The 22,998-nt window shown below is 41.8% G+C and overlaps 1 protein-coding gene across 1 annotated transcript in view; it reads right to left on the bottom strand.

Annotated features, from left to right (window-relative positions):
• The window catches only part of rtel1 (regulator of telomere elongation helicase 1), a 25,140-nt gene extending 4,539 nt beyond the window's left edge, over window positions 1-20,601 (bottom strand). Inside the window, exons 1-26 of the mRNA XM_037684561.1 lie at window positions 20,500-20,601; window positions 19,224-19,422; window positions 19,000-19,093; window positions 18,540-18,621; window positions 17,713-17,773; window positions 16,400-16,475; window positions 16,241-16,325; window positions 15,548-15,613; window positions 14,488-14,638; window positions 14,278-14,316; window positions 14,127-14,202; window positions 12,356-12,453; window positions 12,218-12,273; window positions 10,860-10,931; window positions 10,425-10,506; window positions 10,122-10,254; window positions 9,241-9,354; window positions 8,497-8,537; window positions 7,129-7,214; window positions 6,944-7,021; window positions 6,425-6,502; window positions 2,663-2,809; window positions 2,466-2,581; window positions 1,846-1,969; window positions 1,599-1,773; window positions 556-704 (exon numbers count right to left, since the gene is read on the bottom strand). Of these exons, the coding sequence (XP_037540489.1) occupies window positions 556-704; window positions 1,599-1,773; window positions 1,846-1,969; window positions 2,466-2,581; window positions 2,663-2,809; window positions 6,425-6,502; window positions 6,944-7,021; window positions 7,129-7,214; window positions 8,497-8,537; window positions 9,241-9,354; window positions 10,122-10,254; window positions 10,425-10,506; window positions 10,860-10,931; window positions 12,218-12,273; window positions 12,356-12,453; window positions 14,127-14,202; window positions 14,278-14,316; window positions 14,488-14,638; window positions 15,548-15,613; window positions 16,241-16,325; window positions 16,400-16,475; window positions 17,713-17,773; window positions 18,540-18,621; window positions 19,000-19,093; window positions 19,224-19,422; window positions 20,500-20,601 (2,580 nt within the window). The remainder of the gene's footprint in view (window positions 1-555; window positions 705-1,598; window positions 1,774-1,845; window positions 1,970-2,465; window positions 2,582-2,662; window positions 2,810-6,424; window positions 6,503-6,943; window positions 7,022-7,128; window positions 7,215-8,496; window positions 8,538-9,240; window positions 9,355-10,121; window positions 10,255-10,424; window positions 10,507-10,859; window positions 10,932-12,217; window positions 12,274-12,355; window positions 12,454-14,126; window positions 14,203-14,277; window positions 14,317-14,487; window positions 14,639-15,547; window positions 15,614-16,240; window positions 16,326-16,399; window positions 16,476-17,712; window positions 17,774-18,539; window positions 18,622-18,999; window positions 19,094-19,223; window positions 19,423-20,499) is intronic.
• Window positions 20,602-22,998: the final 2,397 nt, after the last annotated feature.

The raw sequence follows: 22,998 nt of genomic DNA, 5'->3' as shown, positions 1-22,998 counted from the left end.
CTCTGACCACACCCTGTCTTCTGACCACGCCCTGTCCTCTGACCACGCCCTGTCTTCTGACCACGCCCTGTCCTGACTACACCTTGTCTTCTGACCACGCCTTGTCCTCTGACCATGCCCTGTCATCTGACCACGCCCTGACCTCTGACCACGCCCTGTCCTGACTACACCTTGTCCTCTGATCACGCCCTGTCCTCTGACCACGCCTTGTCATCTGACCACACCCTGTCCTCTGACCACGCCCTGTCCTCTGGATTCATAACGATGTCTTTAGGCCTCTTCTTCATGGCACTACACAGAAAGACAGACTGTCTCCTTTCTTAATTCTTTCATTTGGCTGCTGAACCTTGATGGCAGCTCTGAAGTTTTCCTGCAGCTTCACTCGATCCCGACTCGAATCTCAGTGAGTTTGTTGTTGTGCACGTTCATTTATGTGATCGTGTGTGTGAATCTGGGGGCTCACAAACTGAACCGGCTCTCTGGGATGAATAAAGTCTGAATCTGAATTCACTCCTTGGTTGTTTGATTTATCAGGAGTCCTGAATAAAAACCCACCTGGTCGTCTCCGGCAGCATGGTCTCCATGGCAACGGTCACCTCTATCCAGAGCATCCAGCAGGTTGGCCGGTTTCCTCCGACTCACCTGAACCTCGGACTCGTAGTCGATACAGATTTTAGCGATCCCGCTGGCGCCACCGTTTTCATCTAAACACAAAGAGGTGAAGGCGGGACGCTGGTTTAGACTTCACATGAACGTTTGTTATTCGGCTGCTACAGTTTTAGATAAATATGCAAAAAAACACGCAAGAACTCGACGACGATGTGAATTAGTTGAAGTCCCGTTGGGACCTCCAGCTCAGACTTCACAGCAGAACCACCAGTCAGAGTTTAAACGGGTCAGAGTTGGACCTTACAGGACAGAACCGCTGTTTCCACATCTTTAACACGATCAGTCTGGTTCGTCTTATTTCACACAGGTTCAACTTTACGTTTCTAACGTTCTAAACACATGGTTCATGGGCAGGAGTTAAAAACATCCAGAAACGTTGACCACAGTTCTCCAACATCATCACAGAGTCATGGCTGTTAAAACATGAGGTTTTCAATATTAAATGATCGTTTGGGGGTTCGTGTGACTCCAGGTTCATCAGGGTTTTTGTAAAAATTGTTAGAAACAGCAAATATTCCTCGTCAACTAAATTTGTTGATGATTTACAGAAATTCTTTTGAACATCTCAGCACAGTTCATCCGAGGACGATATGAGCTCCAACTTTAAAGCTCTCCTGTCGACTCTCACCTCCACCGCTCTTAGTCGCCATTTCCATTCAGAACGTTCCTTTTCCCTTACAGCAGCTCTGCTTCCACCGTTCTCCGACTTCATTTAAATCAGACGCTTATTTTACCGACTTCACATCCGTCAAACTGAGACTTATTTTGCAGACTTTCGGCGCTGAATGGAGCCATTTATCTAAGTTGTTGTTTTATTATTATTATTCTTAAAAGCCACCAGCCTGACACTCGGGTGGACATCAGTAAGAAAATGAGCAGCATGAAGAGAAATCACAACTTGTGAACGGTCTCTTTCCTCCCACACTGACCGACTCGTCTCCTCTTCAGGCTCGGAAGGTGAACGTCCAGGACTGTGGCCTTCTGGGCGTAGCAGCTTCCAGAGGAGGAGCAGGAGGAGAAGCTGGAGGCTTCAGCTAAACACTCGGCTGCAGAGGCTTCGGCTGCAGAGGCTTCGGCTGCTGGCGTCTTTACGGCCACGGGCCTCTGGAGCGTTCAAAAACAAACTGTTTTATCTGAAATGAGCAGTAAGCTGCGAGAAGAACGATGAAAACTTACTATTTTCTGAGCGACCCTGAAGAACTGCGAGACGTCACGAACCACGTTCCCAAAGCCGTCGTACAGGCGCACGTAAGGCCTGACCCAGGACGGGAGGTTCGCCCGAGCGTCAGAGCTTTTAAATCTGTGGAGAAAAAACGACGATCAGCTTTGAGTTAAAGCTGAACACTCATTTAAACTGACAAACATTACTGGGTCATGATGTTGGACAGAAGCAGTCCAACATCCAGACGGCTGACAGAACATCAGCCGCAGCAGGAAGTCAAACTGAAACTGAACAGGAAACGCTGAGTTCCAGTGGGGAGGAGTTGCACCGCAGAACAACGGAGGTGGTTTTTGTTTTGTCGTCCGAGGCGGCGCAGAGTGACGGATCCTGCAGAGGAGGGAGACGTTTTATCCATCACCAGGTGCAGAGGTGGAGCCAGGGAGTGGCCAGTGGTGGCCCTGGCCCCCACAGAGCAATCTTCAGCCACCCCAATCATTTTAGGAAACTATTTTTAAGCAAAGTTTCCTCACATGATTGGCAGTTTCCTCTGGAAAAAACTGGAACTGGAAAAGCTCAGGACACAGGAAGACGCGTCGGTAAAACCCCCGGTGATGCTGCGTTAGACGTGTCCCACCTCTGATCACACAGGAAGATGGCTCCGTAGTCCTCCTTGTGGCGGATCACTCTGCCGATGGCCTGGTTCACGGCTCTGAACGCCTGCTGCCGGTACCACTCCTGCCCCGACAGAAACTGAGAGGAAGAAACACAAACAGCTGTCGTTGATGGAAGCAGCCGAGCATCATCAGTTAAAATAAAACTGCTCCCACTCACCTTCATCCCAGGAGCTTTCCTTCGGCACATTTCATCCAAGAACTGCATCTTCAGGACGACTCGGGGGTCCAGTTTGGGAGGAAATGGAAGGCCGGTGATGATGACGCCTCGACCGAAGGTGTCGGCGAAATCCAAACCCTCGCTGGCCTGACGAGACGAGACAGAACCGAGTATGGATTAAAATGATGCTGACGTGACGAGCAGACGGATCCGGACGTTCTTCACCGAAGGCATCGGCTGCGTCGATCACCGGACCGCTACAACTCGAGGAATGCTTGTCGCCCGCCGCTGTTCACTGTAGTTTTCTAATCTGGACGTTTAGGTCGAACCTCGAAAACAGAGCGATCTGTTGGCTCAGAGTACGTGTTGAGGATGACCCTCAGCTACTACCACATCTGTCTTCAGCTCAGTGTTTATAAAAATGACTCACTTTCTGTTCCTAAGATCAGATGGCTGTGGCGGCCATCTTGAACTGGGCAGGCATCAAAAGTTAATCAGCTGTAGGTTCACGTTCCAACTGTCATTTCCTGAAAGTTTCATTAAAAGCCACAGAGTTCATGAGATATTTTGCTAACAAAGTTGACTCCACTAGGTAATGGCAAAGTTTTAGCCTTCAGAGTTTGTGCTGTGTATTACTCTCAGCTACTACCCCACCAGATTTTCACCAATTCTTGATCTCCTAACGCTCAGACCTGATGGACGCTACACGTTAGCGCGTGGCTCGGTCCTGAAGCTGTTGTGTGACCAGAACCGACGCCGTTATTGTCCGACGTGGTTGTTTGGTCCAGCGTTTAATTCATCCTCTTCCTGCCTGCTCGGGTGTAAATTACACTTCTGGAGCTGATGAACTAAACGTGAAACAACATGACAAAAATAAAAAGACATAACTGGAAAATGTTCAGCAGCTGAAGACGAGTGGAGCTCTGAGGTTTAAGCTGCACGTTGGCACCGACATCATCAGACGCTTGATCCTCGCAGTCAGAGGAAACGAGACCCGACTGTTGAGACCGACGTCAAACATTCAACCTTTGTTTCTGCAGGTTAGTCTCGCTGAGCCTCGAGGACTCATTTACAAGAGAGACCTGGTTTAAACAAAAACCATAAATGATGTGCAGACAACAACAAACAATCATAAAAGCAAATAAAATGAAAAATAAAAGAAATTATATAAAACAAACACCGCTACATTATGAAGCGATGTAAAATACTAAAAACAGGAACAGGTCTGGATAATCTGCCCGGTGTCAGCCTCAACCTCTCGTACTCATAAAAACACCCCGGTACTTTGGACCGACAACACTTTTATGCTTGGTGATGTCATTTCCTCTTCCACTTTGTAAATGACGACAAAAACTACAAAACGTCCATAATTTAGGGACATTTCAAGATAAACTCGGGTGATATAAACTAGAGCTCCAACCAATATGGAAATTTTGGCTATCGCCGATACCGAAGCTGAAACGTTGTGGCTTTGTCCGCCCGCAAGAATCTAAGTAAGTCCTGTTTTAAACAAAGAACACAGTTGTCTGGACCTCCTCTGTGTTCTTTGTTAAAATCAGGTCTCTCTTGTAAACGAGTCCTCGAGGCTCAGTGAGACTAAACTGTAGAAATAAAGGTTGAACGAAAAGTTCACAGCAAAATTTAAACCGTTTTAACTCTTGAAGTCTTGAAACAATCTTGAAACAGTCTTGAAACAGTCTTGAAACAGTGTTGAAACAGTCTTGAAACAGCTTGAAACAGTCTTGAAACAGCTTGAAACAGTCTTGAAACAGGCTTGAAACAGTCTTGAAACAGTCTTGAAACAGTCTTGAAAAAGTCTTGAAAAAGTCTTGAAAAAGTCTTGAACCAGTCTTGAAACAGTCTTGAAACAAACAGTCTTGAAACAGTCTTGAAACAAACAGTCTTGAAACAGTCTTGAAACAGTCTTGAAATAGTCTTGAAACAATCTTGAAACAGTCTTGAAACAGTCTTGAAAGTGTTGAAACAGTGTTGAAACAGTGTTGAAACAGCTTGAAACAGTGTTGAAACAGCTTGAAACAGTCTTGAAACAGTGTTGAAACAGTGTTGAAACAGTCTTGAAACAGCTTGAAACAGTCTTGAAACAGCTTGAAACAGTCTTGAAACAGTCTTGAAACAGCTTGAAACAGTCTTGAAACAGTCTTGAAACAGTCTTGAAACAGTCTTGAAACAGTCTTGAAACAGTCTTGAAACAGTGTTCCCAACGTGCGTTTATATTTTATATCCTCCACTATTCACCATAAAGTTATCAAGTGTGTTACAAAAATATAAATTAAACAAAGAAGCACTTTCATGTTCGTTGTTTCAACAGCCACGTACGGTGAAGGTCTAATTATTATTGATCGCAGCAGAGTTTAGTTTTCTTTGCAGAGAAGATTTCAGAGAAATAATACATTTCATTGAGGACGACAAAGATATCGTTACTAACACTGATATATATTTATTGCTACGTTAAAATTTATTGTTCTGGATAAAGTTTTACAGGCAACAGCCTATGCTAGGTTATCTAAACGTTAGCTTGCTAACTTGAGAGGCACGTAGTTGATGACAAGCAGGTTGGAGGATTGAAGAGAATTTATTATTGTTGATTTGTTTTACAGATCAGTTCAAATAAACTCACCAGGCTCTATTCAGCTAAATACACAATACAGTATTGCTCGCTGCTTTGACTGTGCTGAAAGTGAAACTTAAGTGAACGTCAATGACTTGAAAGTAGTCTGCTTGTGCCCTCTGCTGGATACATCGTACAATTACACCTTTTGTCAGTAAGGACACGGCTGGTTCCCAGTGGTCATAGTAGCATCTAACAAACCAATTATCACGGATACCGAAATGTCCCCAAACGCCGATATCAGCCTAAAAATATCGGCGCTACTGATATATCAGTCGGGCTCTAATATTAGGACAGCAGACTGTTTGCTGTTGTCTTAATAAAATAAATGTTTCTAAAGTCATTGTGTAACGTTAAAGAAGTAAAGAGGAGGGGGCGTTCCAAAGACACCATCTTATCACAAGCAGAACTGGTTTGTTCCACTTTGGAGTAAGCTGTTTGGGGGAAGAATCAGTTTTGTGGTGTGTGTTTTCTCGACTGATGAAGCCTTCTGGATGGAAGTTGAAATGTTTCAGCACAAAAAAAGAAGCTGTCCAGATGACCTGACTGAAAATTGTTGGATTGTATACCTGGATTATTGAGCATGGACCTTTCTGGTTAAAGAAGTAACTCACTAAATAATCTGGATCAGTACTCGGTATCAGCAAGTACCAAAACTCAAGTACTTGTACTTTTTCTGAGAGAACTATAGTAACAGGACATCCCTAGTTCAGACTGTCGTTACAAATAACTCAGATAACGGTTGAATATGGACCAAAATAAATAAATAAATCAGATTTGAGCTGCTTCCGTGTGCAGAGTGAGTGTAGTCGGACACTTTGACATTCAGAAACCCCCAGAAGTGTTTTATTAAAAGCTGCTATAACGTTGATAAACGTTGAAGCTTCCTAATAACTGTTAAAAAGTCACACGCGTGTTCTGACCCAGGTGACGGCTGCGTTTATCCACTTTACTAATCATATCGACGCACTTTAAGGTTAAAATGAGTCGAGTCCAGCACTTTGAAAACGGCACATTTAAAATGAAGCGTTTCTCTTCACGCAGTCGTTCGACTCGTGCGTTCAGAAGTTCACGTGTGACGATGAAGATCTGAGACACACACACACACACACACACACACAGCGAAGCCTCACCTTCCCTCGACACACGGCGAAGAAGCTCCCTCCTTTCGACGTCGGGTCGGTAACTTTACTGTAAAAACCGTCCATGACCTGAGGACGAGCGCAGAAACAGGATCAGAACCGCAGAGATAAAACGAAACAAACTGGCCTTTAAAAAATGATTAAAATAAAAATGAATGAACACAGAACGTATATAAAGAGTGGGAAAACAAAGAAGTGTTTTAATCATCTGTTTAAATTACAGTTGAAACCAGAAGTTTACATACACCAACTGTTTAAAAAGACACGTGCACTTTTTTCACTGACGTGAAATCAGACGAAACTTTTCTTGTTTTTGTTCAGTGAAGATTAATAACATTTTATTTATTTGTGAAATACCAGAATAATGAGTGAGAATTTTTATGACTTTCTTCAAAGTCAAAATGTTTCCCAGCTGATTTTCTTATTTAACAAAATTAAATTACTTTTAGTGGCGCGCCATCGTTCCATCTAACTTTAATTTGAGATAAATCGTACAAGTTAAAATTAAACCTCGTTAAAGCTTCCCTTCCCTTTGGGTTCCACAAACATGGGCTTTATGTTCTCAATGCGATTGGCGTGACCGTTGGCCTGGAGAGAAAAACAAACAACAACATTTGTTCTTAATTTTCAAACATTCAGAAACACGAGATCATTAATTTCATAAAGTTCAAAGTCCAACGTGAAGATCGACTCACTCTCCAGAACTCCAGAGTCTTCTCCATCAAAGGGAAGGAAGGAAAAAACACCAGGAGGCCGTGAGGAACCACACGGCTCAGGTTGGCTGAGGAGAAACAACAAACAAACAAACAAACAAACCACGTGACTCAGGTTGGCTGAGGAGAAACAAACAAATAAACAAATAAACAAACCACACAGCTCAGGTTGGCTGAGGAGAAACAAACAAACAAACAAACCACGTGACTCAGGTTGGCTGAGGAGAAACAAACAAACAAACAAATAAACAAACAAACAAACCACGTGACTCAGGTTGGCTGAGGAGAAAACAACAAATAAACAAATAAACAAACCACATGGCTCAGGTTGGCTGAGGAGAAACAAACAAATAAACAAACAAACAAACAAACAAACCACACGGCTCAGGTTGGCTGAGGAGAAACAAACAAACAAACAAACCACGTGACTCAGGTTGGCTGAGGAGAAACAAACAAATAAACAAACAAACAAACAAACCACACGGCTCAGGTTGGCTGAGGAGAAACAAACAAATAAACAAACAAACCACACAGCTCAGGTTGGCTGAGGAGAAACAAACAAATAAACAAACAAACAAACCACGTGACTCAGGTTGGCTGAGGAGAAACAAACAAACAAACAAATAAACAAACAAACAAACCACACAGCTCAGGTTGGCTGAGGAGAAACAAACAAACAAACAAACAAAAATAAACAAACCACACGGCTCAGGTTGGCTGAGGAGAAAACAAACAAACAAATAAATAAACAACATGACTCAGGTTGGCTGAGGAGAAAACAAACAAACAAAAATAAACAAACCAAACGGCTCAGGTTGGCTGAGGAGATACAAACAAATAAACAAACAAATAAACCACACGGCTCAGGTCGGCTGAGGAGTGAGTAAATAAATAAATAAATAAATAAATAAATAAGACAGAAGTTCAGATCAAACATCTGTCAGCTTCCACAAACTAAACAAACATCCATAAAAATAAACTATAAATTTAACTTCTAAACATTTATAACTTGTTTTTGGAAACTTTTGAAATAAACATGAACAAAAGAAAAGATAAATATTTAGTTAAAATCTGAATAACGGGTTTAATAAAAGGCTCTAAATTAACTTAAACAGGTGAAGAAATTAATTTGATTAAAAAAACTCAGAAATCCCAAAAATTTAGAAAATAATGAAAAAGAAACAAACAACAAGAAACAGCATTAACACAACAGAAATATTCTCAAACAGCCGCAACATTTTACAATATTTAAAAAATAAATCTTTCTTTGAGGCGTCGCACGTTTATCAACAACAACAATCCTGCCAGGAAGAAAACAAAAATAAACAAGTTTATTTAATATTAACTCACCAACAGTGTTGCCTAAAGACGCCATGTTCTCAGGAATAAACCTGCAGACAAACAAACACATCAGTAAACAAACACATCAGTAAACAAACACATCAGTAAACAAATAGAAAGAATGGAAAAATCAACAACAAATGATCAAAGTAACAAACAAACGACTAATAAACAAAATTTAACGAACAAATAAACAAACAACTTAAAAAAACAAATGAAAGTCAAAGGAAACCAAATGATCAAACTAATGAACAATTAATGAAAATTAATCAAACTAATAAACAAACAAATAACTGAACTCCGATGACAAACAGTCGAATAAACAAAAAGGAACTAGTGAAGAACAAAAGAACACGAAGGAGTAAACAAACAAACAACAGTGAGAATAAAGGAGTTATTAAAATAAACACATGCTCTTAAATGTATAAAATATAAAATTTTAACTTTTCTTCTCCAAACTAATTAAAAAGTTATTTTAACGTAACGCTTCCTGCTCGAACAAACAACATTAATGCAGTTTGTTTTCCTGTAAACATGTTTCATTTTTCCAGTTCCAGCACCAAACTTCATTCATCAAACCAAGGCTGAAGAAAAGCAACAAACACTTATAATTATACTTTAAATATTGCCCATTCAAATAAAAAACACTTAGTTTAGATGGAACTGCTGCGCTCAGTGTGGCATCTAGATCTTTAGAAAACAACGTTTGTGACGTCAGCGGTGACCGAGCTTCACGACGGAGAACAGCTTCACCTGCGGTCGAACGCTGAACTCAGATGAACTCCGTCTGGACCTCGGTCAACGACGCTCACGAAGATCTGGTCCCGACCGATCACGTGACCGTTCTCCAGGAGCACGGGGAATTTTCTGAAGAAAAAACATCCCACAGTCGTTTGAAGACGCGGCCCATTACGAAGTTAAACAAGTGAGACGGACGAAGTTTCTGATGGCGTCTAAAGGTCAATCAAGGTCACAAATAAAGGTCAAACGTTAGACAAGCTTGTCTGGATCATAGCTTCACATCTACTCAAGCTGGTTAATTGAAACTTCATGTGCCTCGTTTCCAGACGGAGTGTCGTGCACACTTTTCATAAACCCGGCTCTGAAGTCAAGGTCACAAATCAAGGTCAACCTTAAAACAAGGTCTTTATTTCCTGGGCTATAACCCACGATCCACTAAAGATAATTTAACAAAACTCCAAACAAATTTGTACCACCACGCGACGCCGTGTCGCATACGCTCCAGCTTCAAGGTCAAGGTCACAAATAAAGGTCAAGCATTACCCAGGATCTGTTCTCGTCCCGGCACGTGCTACAGATTGTTGTTTAAAAGTTGCTGTGCCGCCTGCTGCTGACCAGAGAACAGAAATCACCACAAGAAGCGAAGAAATTTGATTTAAGAACGACAGAACTGAGATTTTCTTGTTTTCACGTTAAAAAAACAACAAACTTAGACCAAAACAGAAAAGCACCGAGTTGAGTTTTTATATAAAACACTGATGACCTCTGGTGGCTTTAACCCTCCTGCTGCCCTAGGGTCAAAATAAGAGTTCAAAGACTGGACTTGCTGGTGGCTTTGAGCCGAGGGCCTGAACTTGTTTCGGTTAATATTTCTGCGAGCAACAGCGACTTACATCCTCATCTCTGAGGTGAAGGAGGACAGAGGTGAGAGGGTCCCACTGGTGAGAACGATGCAGCGGACGCCCTGATTCAGAAGATCCTGCATGCTGAAGCCCGGAGAGAAGCACCAGTAGCTCAGGATGTTTCCTGCAGCGCCAACAGAAAACAGCTGAAAATGGACTCGAAGCAGCTTCAATCGAGCCGCATGTTAGACACGACAGAAAAATAGAACTGGGTCGGTTCTTCTCTCCTCGGGGGAAATGTTACTTTTGAAACGGAGCCTTCAGGTGAACTTTGAGAGTTCAAGTCATCCTCACCTTGTTTCTTGGATGAAGACGACGCCCACAGATCGGTGGTCGGTTTCTTCTTGTAAGAGCTGGTGTCACGATGGATGTGAACCTGGAAACAACAAGCGACTGGTGTAAGAATGAAATTATTTTAATTCACGCAGGTCGAAGGTTCATTACAGCCGTTAATGGTTCATGAAAACAGCTGTTTGTTGAAACGTCTGGTCCATAAACGACGCAGCAGCACAACTGGTTTCATCCCCTCTGGACTGGTTTGAGTTCTTTATCATCAGGACGCGTGAAGCCGTCTGCTGGTTTCATCACATACGTTTTAACCAAACGGTATTTTAAAACAAACCGAATTATAATTTAACTTGATCGACCAAGTCTGGACCGAGCCAGTTTAAATCATGAGACAAAACAAATAAAAATAAAAAAGAAATAAGCAGAGAGAGAGAGACAAACCTTAAAGTGAGTCGTGTTGAACTCCATCTGCTTCTGTCGCTCCGGTTCTGGAGGTTCTCCACAGAACACCAGCTGAAACATCAAAACACAAACAGCCCCCGACATCAGCCGCAACACAGCTTCAGCTTAAACCGACGCACAGAAACGTTTCTAAAAATAATGACTCGTACAGCACTGCTCAGTTTTACTTTTAGATTTAGACCAAACAACAAAACAAAAGATGTAAACATCTGATCCAGAAAACAAAGAGTCTTATTTTCAGTTAAAAAACTATTTTAGACACTTTTCTGTGATCAGTTATTTATAAAGCCAGAGGCAGAATGACAGAGGAGGAACGCTGTTTCTTGAAGGGAAATGGTGCCAACCACCAAAGCCTCATACCCCCCCCCCCCCCCCCACGAACACGAAAATAAAAACTTTGGACCCGGACGATTCACGTAAACGACAAACGGCGAATTTCACCAAAAAGCGACTAGTTTGCACGTACGAGAAACGTAGGAATGAAATGGTGACGCTCTCCCTTCTGAGGCGCCTCGCGACCAAACCAGAACTCGCCCAGCCAAGTCAAACAGACTGGTGGAAGCCGACAAAGATTCCTACGTACCGATAAATAATATACGAGCGCATCTTAAAAGATGTGGTGGTAGGAAGCGTGCGAAGGCTTTCAGAGCTGATTTCACGGAGCTCTCCACTCGGGGTCACGTGACCTCAGAGCTGCAGTTTCAGGATAAGTGTTCCGTTACGTGTTTCACACGGAGAAATCAGCATCTCCGTTCGCAAATTACGTTGCCATGGTAACTCGAAACGCCATTAAAAGTAACAGCACACGTCACGGCACCGAGCCGGTCGTTTTGATACATTTGTGGGGTACACGTTGCAGTTTGGGCCGCGTCATAGTTGACGTAGACAAGAAGAAACCTAGTTGGGTGGATAATAATAGGTGCTGCTTTTTAAAAGGCAGTCCCCGACTAGATCACATTTCTGTATTTAAAGTGGATTTTATAAACAAATAAATTAAAACATGACACCACACTTTAGTGGATTAAAAAATCAAAGTTTCTTCTAAAGAATTGTCACATCGGAGCATCGATGACACCAAACATCTTGTATGTTTTTTTATTTTTTTTTATTTTAGCGTCTAGTTTAGTTATCCTGGGCCTTTGATGCGTACATCACTTGGACCTTTTTAATTTTGGCTAAATCAAACAGAGTTAAAGTCAAAGTGAGAGGCTTCTGTAGGGAAACTGCAGCGAGATGAAACTGAAGAACCTCTTTTAAAGTCTTCTGTTCACCCAAACGTCCTTCTGGACTCAACATCAACCAGGAGCACCTTCGTTTCACATCGCCAGGTGGAGTACCTGGATAATGTCAGCCAGCTTCTGCAGTCCGCTCGTACTGAGGAACACTCCTGGTTCTGATGAAGAGCGTGCACATCGTTTGTTACGTAAAATAAAAACAGAAAGAAACGGAAGAAGAACAATAAAAACCAAACCGACGTCCAGCTAAGTGCAGGATGATCTGCTCCAGAGCGTCGTACACCGCCGTCTTGGTTTGGTACGTCAGGTGGGCTCTCTCCAGCAGCTCGTAGATGAAGCTGAAACAGACAGGAAATGGCGTTTGAATCGACAGACAGGAAGTGGCGTTTGAATCGACAGACAGGAAGTGGCGTTTGATCAACGCTCCGGGGTCGGTCAAAAGAAGAATCTGTCGTTCGGTTTCAGCAGCAGCGTTGGAACGTTTCTTTGACGCTCAAAACGTGACCAGAAAAAAAATCTGCATTCATCAGCTGATTCGAGCGGTGCGTCGATGTCCCCCGTCGCCGAGCGGTTTGAATAACGGTTGTGGTTTTCTAGATGTTTTTCTGGACTGGATTTAAGCAGGAAGTGTGGGTAAACCTAAATGTTTGTGGGTCAAGATGTTCCAGAGGGTAGGAGTTAAAACTGAAGGAGTTTTTGTTTTGTTGGACCGACGCAGCGCAGAGTGACGCAGTCTTATCCACAACCTGGTGTGGAGCCAAGGGGTGGCAGAAGGTGGCCGTGGCCCCCATAGATTACTGTAATTTCCGGTCTATAAAACGCTACTTTTTCCACAGGCTTTGAACCCGCGGCTTATACGATGCTGCGGTTAATTTATGGATTTATTTTTTGACGAGCTAACGAGCTTCATGCTGCTAAAACATTTAGCTTCGTCACAGCCGGGCGCTCACATAGCTGTCCAATACACGTCTCTCTTGGGGGATGGGGGAACCTCGTGACTCAGTGAGACCACCTGTATAAATAAAAGGTTAAAAAAATCTGAACAATGAAATTAATGAACAGGTCACAGTCGAATCAATGAAAGAGAGCGAGCAACTTTATGACAATATGACAGAACTTTTGTTCTGCGGAGCACAAGTTTCCAGCAGGAGGAAGATGAAGATGGCGATCAACAACTTCCTGGTAGGTTCATGTATTTTTTATTTATTTTAACCAGCAGTGTGTACGTTACTGATACATATTTAATTAAAAGTTTAAAACATCTTACTTTGTAAATATCTCATATTACAACGTGAACACCTGCGGTTTATAAAGCACTGCCTCTATATGTACAATTATTATATTTTTTATTTAATGTACGTGGCTTAAATTCGGGTGCGCTCTATAGTCTGGAAATTATGGTAATCTTCAGCCACATGGACGGCGACATACCATAATATTAACTGTATGAGAACAGGCGTATTAAAACATTTGTAATGGCATATTTTTACCATAAATCTTTACAATAACTATAGAAACCATAAAGTAAAACAAATGGTTTCAGTCAAGGACCGTTAAACTGTCATCACTGTATTTTAGGGTAATGAGTACATTTTGTGTACTTCAGTAATATTTCGGATACTTTGTGGGTCCGAAGCTGAAAAGTTTGGAACTGACTTGATAAAGTGCACGACTACTAAACTATTTAACAGTTCAGTTTTAATAATCACCCTAAGAAATAAATAAATAAATACAGACGTAATGTCTGATGAATACGGCTGTGAAAAAGTTTTAATCCAACTCTTCTTTCTCCACATTTTCCCCCCAAGCATCTGATGTTTACTTCATCTTTTAAAGTTTTCTTAAGCGACGGTTTTTCTTCAGTTTTTTCTCCTGAAGAACGTTGATCAACGCGCCACGTTCTTTAAAAAGAAAATACAAGTTTGATGGAGCTCTGTGAGACGCACGCCGCAGCAGCGGCTGTGAGCAGCCGAAACAAAACGCCCTCCATGTCCCCGACATCGTCACCTACATCCCGGGCTTCGTGACGCCTCTGTCGCTCGGAACATCGTAGGAATCGACGGCAGCTTCCAGGTCCAGCAGGATCTCTGTTGAAGGTAAGAACAGCCGAGCTGAGGTCCCCACAGTTACTCTAACTCGTGCTCTTTTGCAACAATACTCACGTTTGATTTTAGCAACAGTGGCTAAGTCCAGTTTTAAACCTGAACAAGGAAACAGAAATAAAATGAGCATACCTAAAAATACAATTATTTTTTATTTCACTCAAACGTGGTCAAGACATTCAGCTGCCTCGACATTTAGACACTCCTCACATTATTTTATGTTTTATTTAACCTTGATGTTCTTGAAATGCGTCTGAAATAAAGTCTGACCAGAGCCGAGGGATTCTACGTTGAAGTCTTCGGCGACGCCGCGGTGGACTTCTTTCGCCTGCTCCACCAGGAGCCGGTCCACGGCGGAGATGGCCGAAGCCACGTCGTAGGGCGTCAGGTCAAAGGACGTGGACTCCTCGCACGTCCTCTCCTGCGGAGGACAGAAAAGCGCAGCGTCCACTTTGTCCCAGAAACCGAGTCACCCGACTGTTTCCGTCAGTCTGGTGACTCGTCGCCATGTTTTCAGCTTCGATCCACACCACATGACCCCCTGACCTGGTAAAGTGGTGAAAACTGAGCAGCTGCAGCAACTCTTCAAACAAAGGCTGTTCAACTGGCTCGGTTCGGTTCATTTTAAATAAAACTAGATTTTAAATCATAAAACAAACTAAATGCTGCTGGGTGTCCGGCCCCTGAGCAGTTTAGCTGAACAGCTCTGCCTCAGTGATTTTGTACGGCCCACAAAGTTTGTGTTTTTGAAACCATTAGTGAAAAGGCCAGACTTCAGGGCCAGACTTCAGGGGTATCTGAGGCAGGCTTGAAACACAAGAGTCAGGGTGGCTTCTGGGTAATACCAGATGGCTAGGCCTCAGACTGACGAAGCCTCTTGGATGAGGGGCGAAACGTTTCTTTTTAACAAAAAAAACGAAGTCCAGATGACATGATTCAACCTTTTTTGTTGTTATATACCTGGATGACTGAGAAAACAAACTTTGTATTATTGGATGCAGTTATTGCACAAAGGATTTTTAAATACTAGCTCAGTAATGGAGTAAGTTTAAATTATTGGCAAAAGGTTAGGTTTAGAGTAAACCCAGAGTTGTTCAACAGCGTCTTGGTGCACTCGATGTTCAGAAACGGTCCGACTCTGGTTTTTCTCTGCGGACGCCTCGGTGAATACCGGAGTACCGGAGCGCTAACGTAACGCATAAACACTCTTCGCTCAAGGTCAAGAAACTCTGAATCACTGAGGCTCAAGGTTTCCCCTCTCAGGGCCAGTTTACTCAGAGTTTATGGATAAACTCAGAGGTGGATCAAAAGGTCCGGGATCAGGTCTTACCACGTTGTGAGCTTCATCAAAGATGACCACCGCTCCGTTCAGCTCGATGTTGTGCGCTCTACGGCTCTGAGGAACGAGAACAGTCCAGAACATTTTCAGAATGGATCCTGACTGATGAATCATTCAGGCTTAAAGAAGGAGCCGAAGCTCAAGGGATGAACCCGAGTAGTGTCGACACAAAACTACGTAAAGAACCGGCTTTAGATACGATTTGTTCCCAGTTCTTTAGCTGACTCGAACACAATGCGCTTTGACAGAAAACACAATTTACGCTCCAGTAAAGTGACTGTCAAAGAGCTGTTAATAATTATTTAGTCTTGTTTTCTGTCTTGCAGTTATTTGGCTGTAGCTTCACCACTACATTAACCAAACACATCTTCAGTTTTTGTGTCCATAAACTCATTTTATGATCTTTATAACGGCAAACAAGCGTTGGAAAATAAAGTTACAGTTGGTCGTCTCCTATTGGTTTAACATCTTACAACAAACTGTTCGCCGATACGTTATGTAACCATTCCACTCTGGGAAAATAAAACGGTTCAAATGAACCATTGAAATCCTAAAATAATCTGACTTTTACGCTGATGATAACTGAATGGGAACTTCCGACCATAACTGTAGGTCCGAACAACTTTTTATTGTTTCAAAATAAAGTTGATGTCTTCAAAACGAGTCACGTCTGGGTCGGCTCACCTTTGGATCCAGCAGGTAGTTGTACGGCATGAAAATGATGTCCGCCTGCTGCTTCAGGGATCGAGTGAGGAAGTACGGACAGGCCCTGCGGTCCAGACGTGGCTCATTTTAACGTCAACGCAAGAAAAGGTATGAAAACAGGAAAACGTTCAGTCTCACCTCTGCTTGATGCCAAATTTCACCAAATCTTCCACGTCGAGGATAGAATTCACTAAATCTCTGTCAGTGCTCCTCTCTGAAAGATGAAAAATAAAACTGAGGGACATTCTTTAACCTTTGTTTATAATGGTTGGCCTCATTGAGCCCCGAGGACTCTTTCATTGGGAGACCTGTTTTAGACAAAGAATGATGACAGCAGTAGACAAACATAAAAAAAGCATAGAAATTTAAAAATAAATGGAAGAAAATGGTATTGAAAAAAAAACAGAACAAAAACAGCTACATGATAAAACGATGTAAAATACTAAAAACAGGAACATGTCTGCGTTGGTTTGTGACATGAACTTAGCAGATGTTTGAAGTCACTTAGAGTTTAAACAGGAGCTTTTGTGTCAACGTTGGTAATATTTTATCTTCTTTAGTGCCTCTTTCATGCGGGGCTCCGCAGGGCTCGATTCTCGGACCACTTCTATTTTCACTGTGTCTGCTCCCTTTGGGGGTCTATCCTGAGGAAACATGGTCTTTGTTTCATTGTTATGCTGATGATTGTCAGATTTATATGCCCTTAAACCCAGTAGTTCCTGCTCCATTCATCCTCTGTTAAAATGTCTTGATGGCACGGATGGCTTCAAATGTAATCATATTTTGTTTTTCTTTAATTACTGCCATTAATTTTTATTGTTCATCACTTTGGTAACAGCTGCTGTTTTTAAATGTGCTTTATAAATTAATTTGACTTGACTATAAAGAAACGCTCCATTGACCTGTTTTAATAAATGAACACAAACAGTTTTGACAACGCAAAGAAAAATAAAAAAGGATGGTTAATTTTTTTAAACTGGCATGCCGTGTGTGGGCGGCACAGTTGGTAGAGCTGCTGCCTCTCAGCGAGCAGGTCCCTGGTTCAAACCCCGGTCCGGGGGCCTTTCTGGGTGGAGTTTGCATGTTCTCTCTGTGCATGTGTGTGTTTTCTCCAGGTACTCCAGTTTCCTCCCACAGACCAAAAACATGCATGTTAGACTGACTGGTAACTCTAAATTGTCCCTAGATGAGAGAGAGTATGTCTCGTTGTCTCTATGTGTCCCTGTGATGGACTGGAGACTTGTCCAGGGTGTCTCCCTCCCCTGGCACAGTGACTGCTGGACATGGGCACCAGTGACCCCCATGACTCAAAAAACAAATAAGCGGGTAAAGGTAATGGATGGATGGCATGCTGTGTTTGCTCTAACTGTTTGTTCTTCTAAATAAAGTCACTTCCTGTTTGATTTTTCAGCGTTCGGTTTAAGATATAAACTGGAAGTGGACCAGTTTACCTTCAACGTTGTTGTAGTAGGGACACGACCTGGTGGAAATTTTAGCTCTGCACATGTGGACCTGGAAAACATGGAGGTAACGAAGAGCTTCTGTCACTTTTATACCCGAACAAAAGACAAAATGAGTCTGAGCAACACTCTGAATCTCACAGAGCAGGAACTGCTGGTGACAAACCAGGAACGCATTTTTGAGAGTAAACAAAATGTTTTGAAACATTCCATGAATGGTTCGAACAAATCACAACACAAATCTCTCAAAAAACAATCGCAGGCACGTCACAAGTGTCTGGAGTCCGTTTAGCTTCTGTTAGGCAGAAGGTGAAAAACGTGAGACGACTTTACGAGGGTTTCATGGCCGATAGAACAAAATCAAACGAACAGAGAGGAAAAATTAGAAAATTCAGTTTATTTATATAGCGCCAAGTTACAACCAAAGTCATCTCAGGGCACTGAACAGAAAATCTGACTTTGCGGGTGTCTTAGGAGCGCAACAAATGCAAATAAAATGAGAATAAATTGCAAACACATTGAGACATAATCAAACACTGTGTGATTTGCACATTCACGTCAGCTCCGTGTGAATTTTAACCCAAATTCTGAGTCAGAAGAACCAATTTAGTTTGATTTTAAGTAAAAATTTGCAAACCGTCTCAGTTTATTTTTGAAGTTAAGTGTTTCCACAGCAAACTGGTTATGCAGTAAAGAGGTAAACAACAAAACAACAACAGAGTAAACCTGGAGGCTATGAGAACTGTTAAATTCAGTCTTGGTGGAGTTACGTAGTTTCTAGTCGTGTGTCTGAGTCAGCATTTAGAAGCTGAACGTACCTTGACGTGGTTGCTCTCCTGACGCATGACTTCCTGGTTTATACAGAGCTGCTCTCTGGAGCCCAACACACACACCTTCGGCCTGATCCAACACAGACACAAGGATGTTCTGACAATGTTTGCGTTGCTTACAGACAGATGATCAGTTATCTTTTTATTTAACAGGAAGCACCTGATATTTATCCTCTTAATTCCTACAGAAAAAGGTAGGAAAAACATGTTTTTTTATGTCTTCTACTTTAATTTTGTTCAGTTTTTGTACTAAAATAAGACAATGTAAAATGTTAAATGCTTTCTAAAAGCAGCCCATAAAGTTTTAAATTCCAATGAGAACAAAATTAAGCTTTACAATGTTCTGGCGTGTTAAATCCTTGCTGTATTTTTATTTATTTTTTTACATTTTTATAGTTTAAGTAGCAACCCTGTCACAATATATCTTTTATTTAAGAAGACAGTTTACCTGTATGAAGTGTTCTTTAACTCACTAATAACCTGTGTGAGCTGAGAGTGCGTCCTGGAAGCGTAGATGATCTTGGGAACATCAGTGTAGTACACTGCAAGACAATTAACAGATCAGCAGCAGAAATGACAAAAGCAGGTGAATTTAGAGCGGTCAGATGTTTTTCTCCACTAATTTTCTCGCTTGTTCTGGTGAAGGAGAAATAATTAAACTAAAGCACACACTTGGTTTGTCACCGTCAGTCGCCGTCGTCCCCCAGGAGGCGAGGGGCGCATTTGGAAACATCTCCTCCCCTTTCAGCCGGTCGGCGATCTTTCGAGCAGAGATGGTGTCCCTGAAGTGCTCCCTCCATGCCAGCGTGGCGCACAGCAGACAGAGAGTTTTACCGGTTCCCGTTGGACTCTCCAGAACCCCATTCTGCCTCTGGAGCAAACAGGAATCAGACAAACCACGTTCACGCCCAATAATCTCCAACAGCAGAATTCTCTTGTTTGTCAAATATATCAAAACACAAGGAGGGAAATGTTTCTCTCAACTTATGCCATTTTGAAAAAATATTTCTTAAATCTCACACTTTTAGCAAAAAATATAACAAAACTTGTTTAGTTAAGTCACAAAACGAAAAGCTAAACGCCTCCTACTGACTCCAAAATAGAAACTGTGAGAAACAGAAACACTAAGACATCAGAAGTTATTGATAATTAACAAGACTGATAGATTTCTAATATCTGACATTTTGATACCAGTTCACGACGTCAGGATCCAGTTCAAAACAATTCAACTCAGTACAAAGAGTATGAATTTTAATATGTATTTAAGCTGACAAAAGTGCAAAGAGAACCGATGTAACATTTTGTAATTAATAATAATAATCTAGTTAGAATAAATAGGAAAGGAGAAAATAAACATTTGTTTTCTACACTAACATGATTTTTCTGCATGTCTTATATTTATTCAGAATCAAGAGGAACCACTCCAGAATAGGACAATTGTATTAGTTTTAGTATTTTATTTATGTGAACTGACTTTTTAAATACATAAACTCAGATCTCTTCCAGTAACTGGAGTCCACAGATCACCTGAAACTCAATATTCACATCCTCACAATTACAAAAGACCAGATAAAACATTTATCACAGCACTTCTAAAAGTTATCTCCCTTAAATTTCCCTAATATGAGTTTAAAAAACAGAATAAATGTGCTCAATAATCTAGTCCAGGTTTGAACAGTTTAGTTTTTAAACTGGACCAGCGGCACAAAAAGAAGTTTATATACATTTATAGTTTTAAGGATTCTGCTTTTAGTTAAGATTAGTCTCGTCCAGGTTTGATCTAAATGTTGCTGTAAACTGGAAGCTAACTTAAAATGAGTCAAACATGCATTTGTTTAGTTAGAACTGATTGACATGGAAACATTAGTAACCATCTACAGACAGCCCAGTTGGCTCTAAGTGTTGGTTATTTTTAAAGTTATTTCTTCGTGTTTTTACCAGAACTCACCTTCTGAAGACATTCCAGCACTTTGGTCATGTAGTCTTTCTGACAGTCATATGGAGGAAAAGGGAAATTCACTGCAACTCCGTTCAGCTCCAGTGAGGGCATCGTCCTCAAGCTAGCAGCGGTTTAAATGTCGCTCTTTGGGTAATTTCTCTCGTTGTTTCTCGTCTTTAAAACATCTCAAACGCGTCCACGAAGTCTAAAGTGTCCGACAACACCAACCATGTAGGATACAACACAAGTTAGAGGTAGAAACAGTCTGAAACAACTTCATGATGGAAGTCAACTTTGTTAGCTTCGCGCCATCTTCTTCTTCGTCGGTTTTCTTCTTCTTCGTGTGTTTAAAGGAGGTTGACAACAACGTTGTGCTCCACCACCTTCCTCCTACTGGTGATCCTGCTCACTACAGCAAATACTCGGGATGAAATTAAATAAAATGGTTACATCACTTTTATGTTAAATTCTAGATCTGTTTAAATAATATCAGTTTAATGATTAATGGCGGTGATTACGGTGACATCATTTACATGAATTACACAACTTTTCAGAAGTTTAAAAATGTAGATCTTACAGAGAATTAAGTCCAATGATAAAAAAAAAAAAATAATTTAATAACACTCAAATGAAGAAAACGTTAAAAAGGAAAACAAATTTTAACTTTTGTTTCAAATACACCCGTTAACAACTAGAGCAGACGTCTCACAGCTTTAAACCAACAAGAACAAAAGAAACAGATGAATGTTCTTAAACGTCTGCTCAGGCTGTAAAGAGCCCAAAGTGTGAAAACAGAACTTTTACTTCTCCGTCAGGAAACTCTTCGGTGTTGAAATGTCTCGTTATTGGTGAACCAACGTCAGTTTCCAAATCTGATGAGTCAGAACTTAGTGACAGATTTGTTCAATGTTCATTTCTCAAGGTGTGTGAAGTGAAAATGCTTAAACATGGGAAGAATTCAACAGCATTTATGCTTTAATTCTTAATTTTGGCACTTTCAGACCCCCATACTTAGTACTCTCTCTTCTGTCGTGCACAGCAGAGTGCCTGTCTTGTTGGTTTTAACCCAGAGTTCAGGTGGAGAGATGTGCTACAAATATCTCAGTGCATTTCATAAAACAGTACAAGCAGATGGTTATGAGCACGGTACTTCCTGCCAGCACGTAAACCAGCGTGTTGGTCCAGAAGGCAAACGTGTAAATGGTCCTGTTGCAGTAAGACGTCACACGACGTGGCTGCTGGGGGGCTGACAGTTTTGTCTTCCTGGTGGTGTTGCTGAGGACCAGAGTTCGAGTCATTTCCCTCAAACTTCGGCTGAGGTTGAGGTTCTGGTTGGTGTCAGGAGCAGGAGGAGCGTAGCTCCAGATGTTGGAGGTGTTCAGGTCAGTGGTGTTTCTGTCAAAGCTGGGTGGATATCTGGAGTAAATCTGGAAACTTCCTGAGGAAAGAAACGAAAAGCTGTTGGTTCTCAGCGACGAGCATTGTTCTGTAGAAACACTCAGAGTTGAGTCCTCACGTCACTGATGGCTGCAGCTTCAACATGCACTGACTGATAACTCAGTTTCTCTCCTCGTATTGTAATATAATTTTATTGTTTACAACATTCCATGAAGCGGAGACTTGTGGCTCAGAACAAAACAAAATGCCATAAAAGATTTAAAAGGCTTTGAACGTTCAATAAAACCAGTGAAACCACTGAAGTGATAAAAACATCTCAGCAGACCGTGCGTGGTTTGAGATGTTTAAAGAGGACGACAGCAGAGGGACCAAGAGACCTTCATTTGTCTCTGTCAGAGGGACGGCAGTCAGAGGTGGGTCAGTGTAAACCTGGATGGTCTGGACCCGTTCCAGAGTTCAATGAAAGGATTTATTATTTTATTTATGAATCAAACAAAAAAATACAAACTATAAAATATTCACATATTCATCCATTCATCATCTTTACCAGCTTCTTCCTCTGAGGGTCATGGGGGGTCACTGGTGCCCATGTCCAGCAGTCACTGTGTGAGAGGCGGGAGACACCTGGACAGGTCTCTAGTCCATCACAGGGACACCTGGACAGGTCTCTAGTCACACCTAGGGACAATTTAGAGTTATCAATCAGTCTAACATACATGTTTTTATTCTGTGGGAGGAAACTGGAGTACCCGGATAAAACCCATGCATGCACGGAGAGAACATGCAAACTCCACCCAAAAAGGCCCCCCGACCGGGATTTGACCCAGCAACCTGCTTGTTGAGAGGCGGCAGCTCTACCAACTGCGCCATCGTGCTGCCGTTCACAAATTCAGTTACAATAAAACATTTGTTAAAGTGCTGTAGTATGACATATACTGAGATATATATGATCCTAAGGTCATTGATTTGACATCAGGTCAAGTTCACTACAGTGCCGATTAAAACTTTAGCTAGTAGGATTTTCCTATTTCTAGCTAGCATTTTGCTGCTATCATTCTGCTTCTTTTAGCTTGTAGCTAGCATTTTGCTGCTATCATTCTGCTTCTTTTA

Source organism: Nematolebias whitei, chromosome 11 (assembly GCF_014905685.2).
Source record: "Nematolebias whitei isolate Nwh7 chromosome 11, NemWhi1, whole genome shotgun sequence".
NCBI lineage: Eukaryota > Metazoa > Chordata > Actinopteri > Cyprinodontiformes > Rivulidae > Nematolebias > Nematolebias whitei.
The sequence above is the reverse complement of the archived record's forward strand: the minus strand, read 5'-3'. Positions and strand labels throughout refer to the sequence as shown.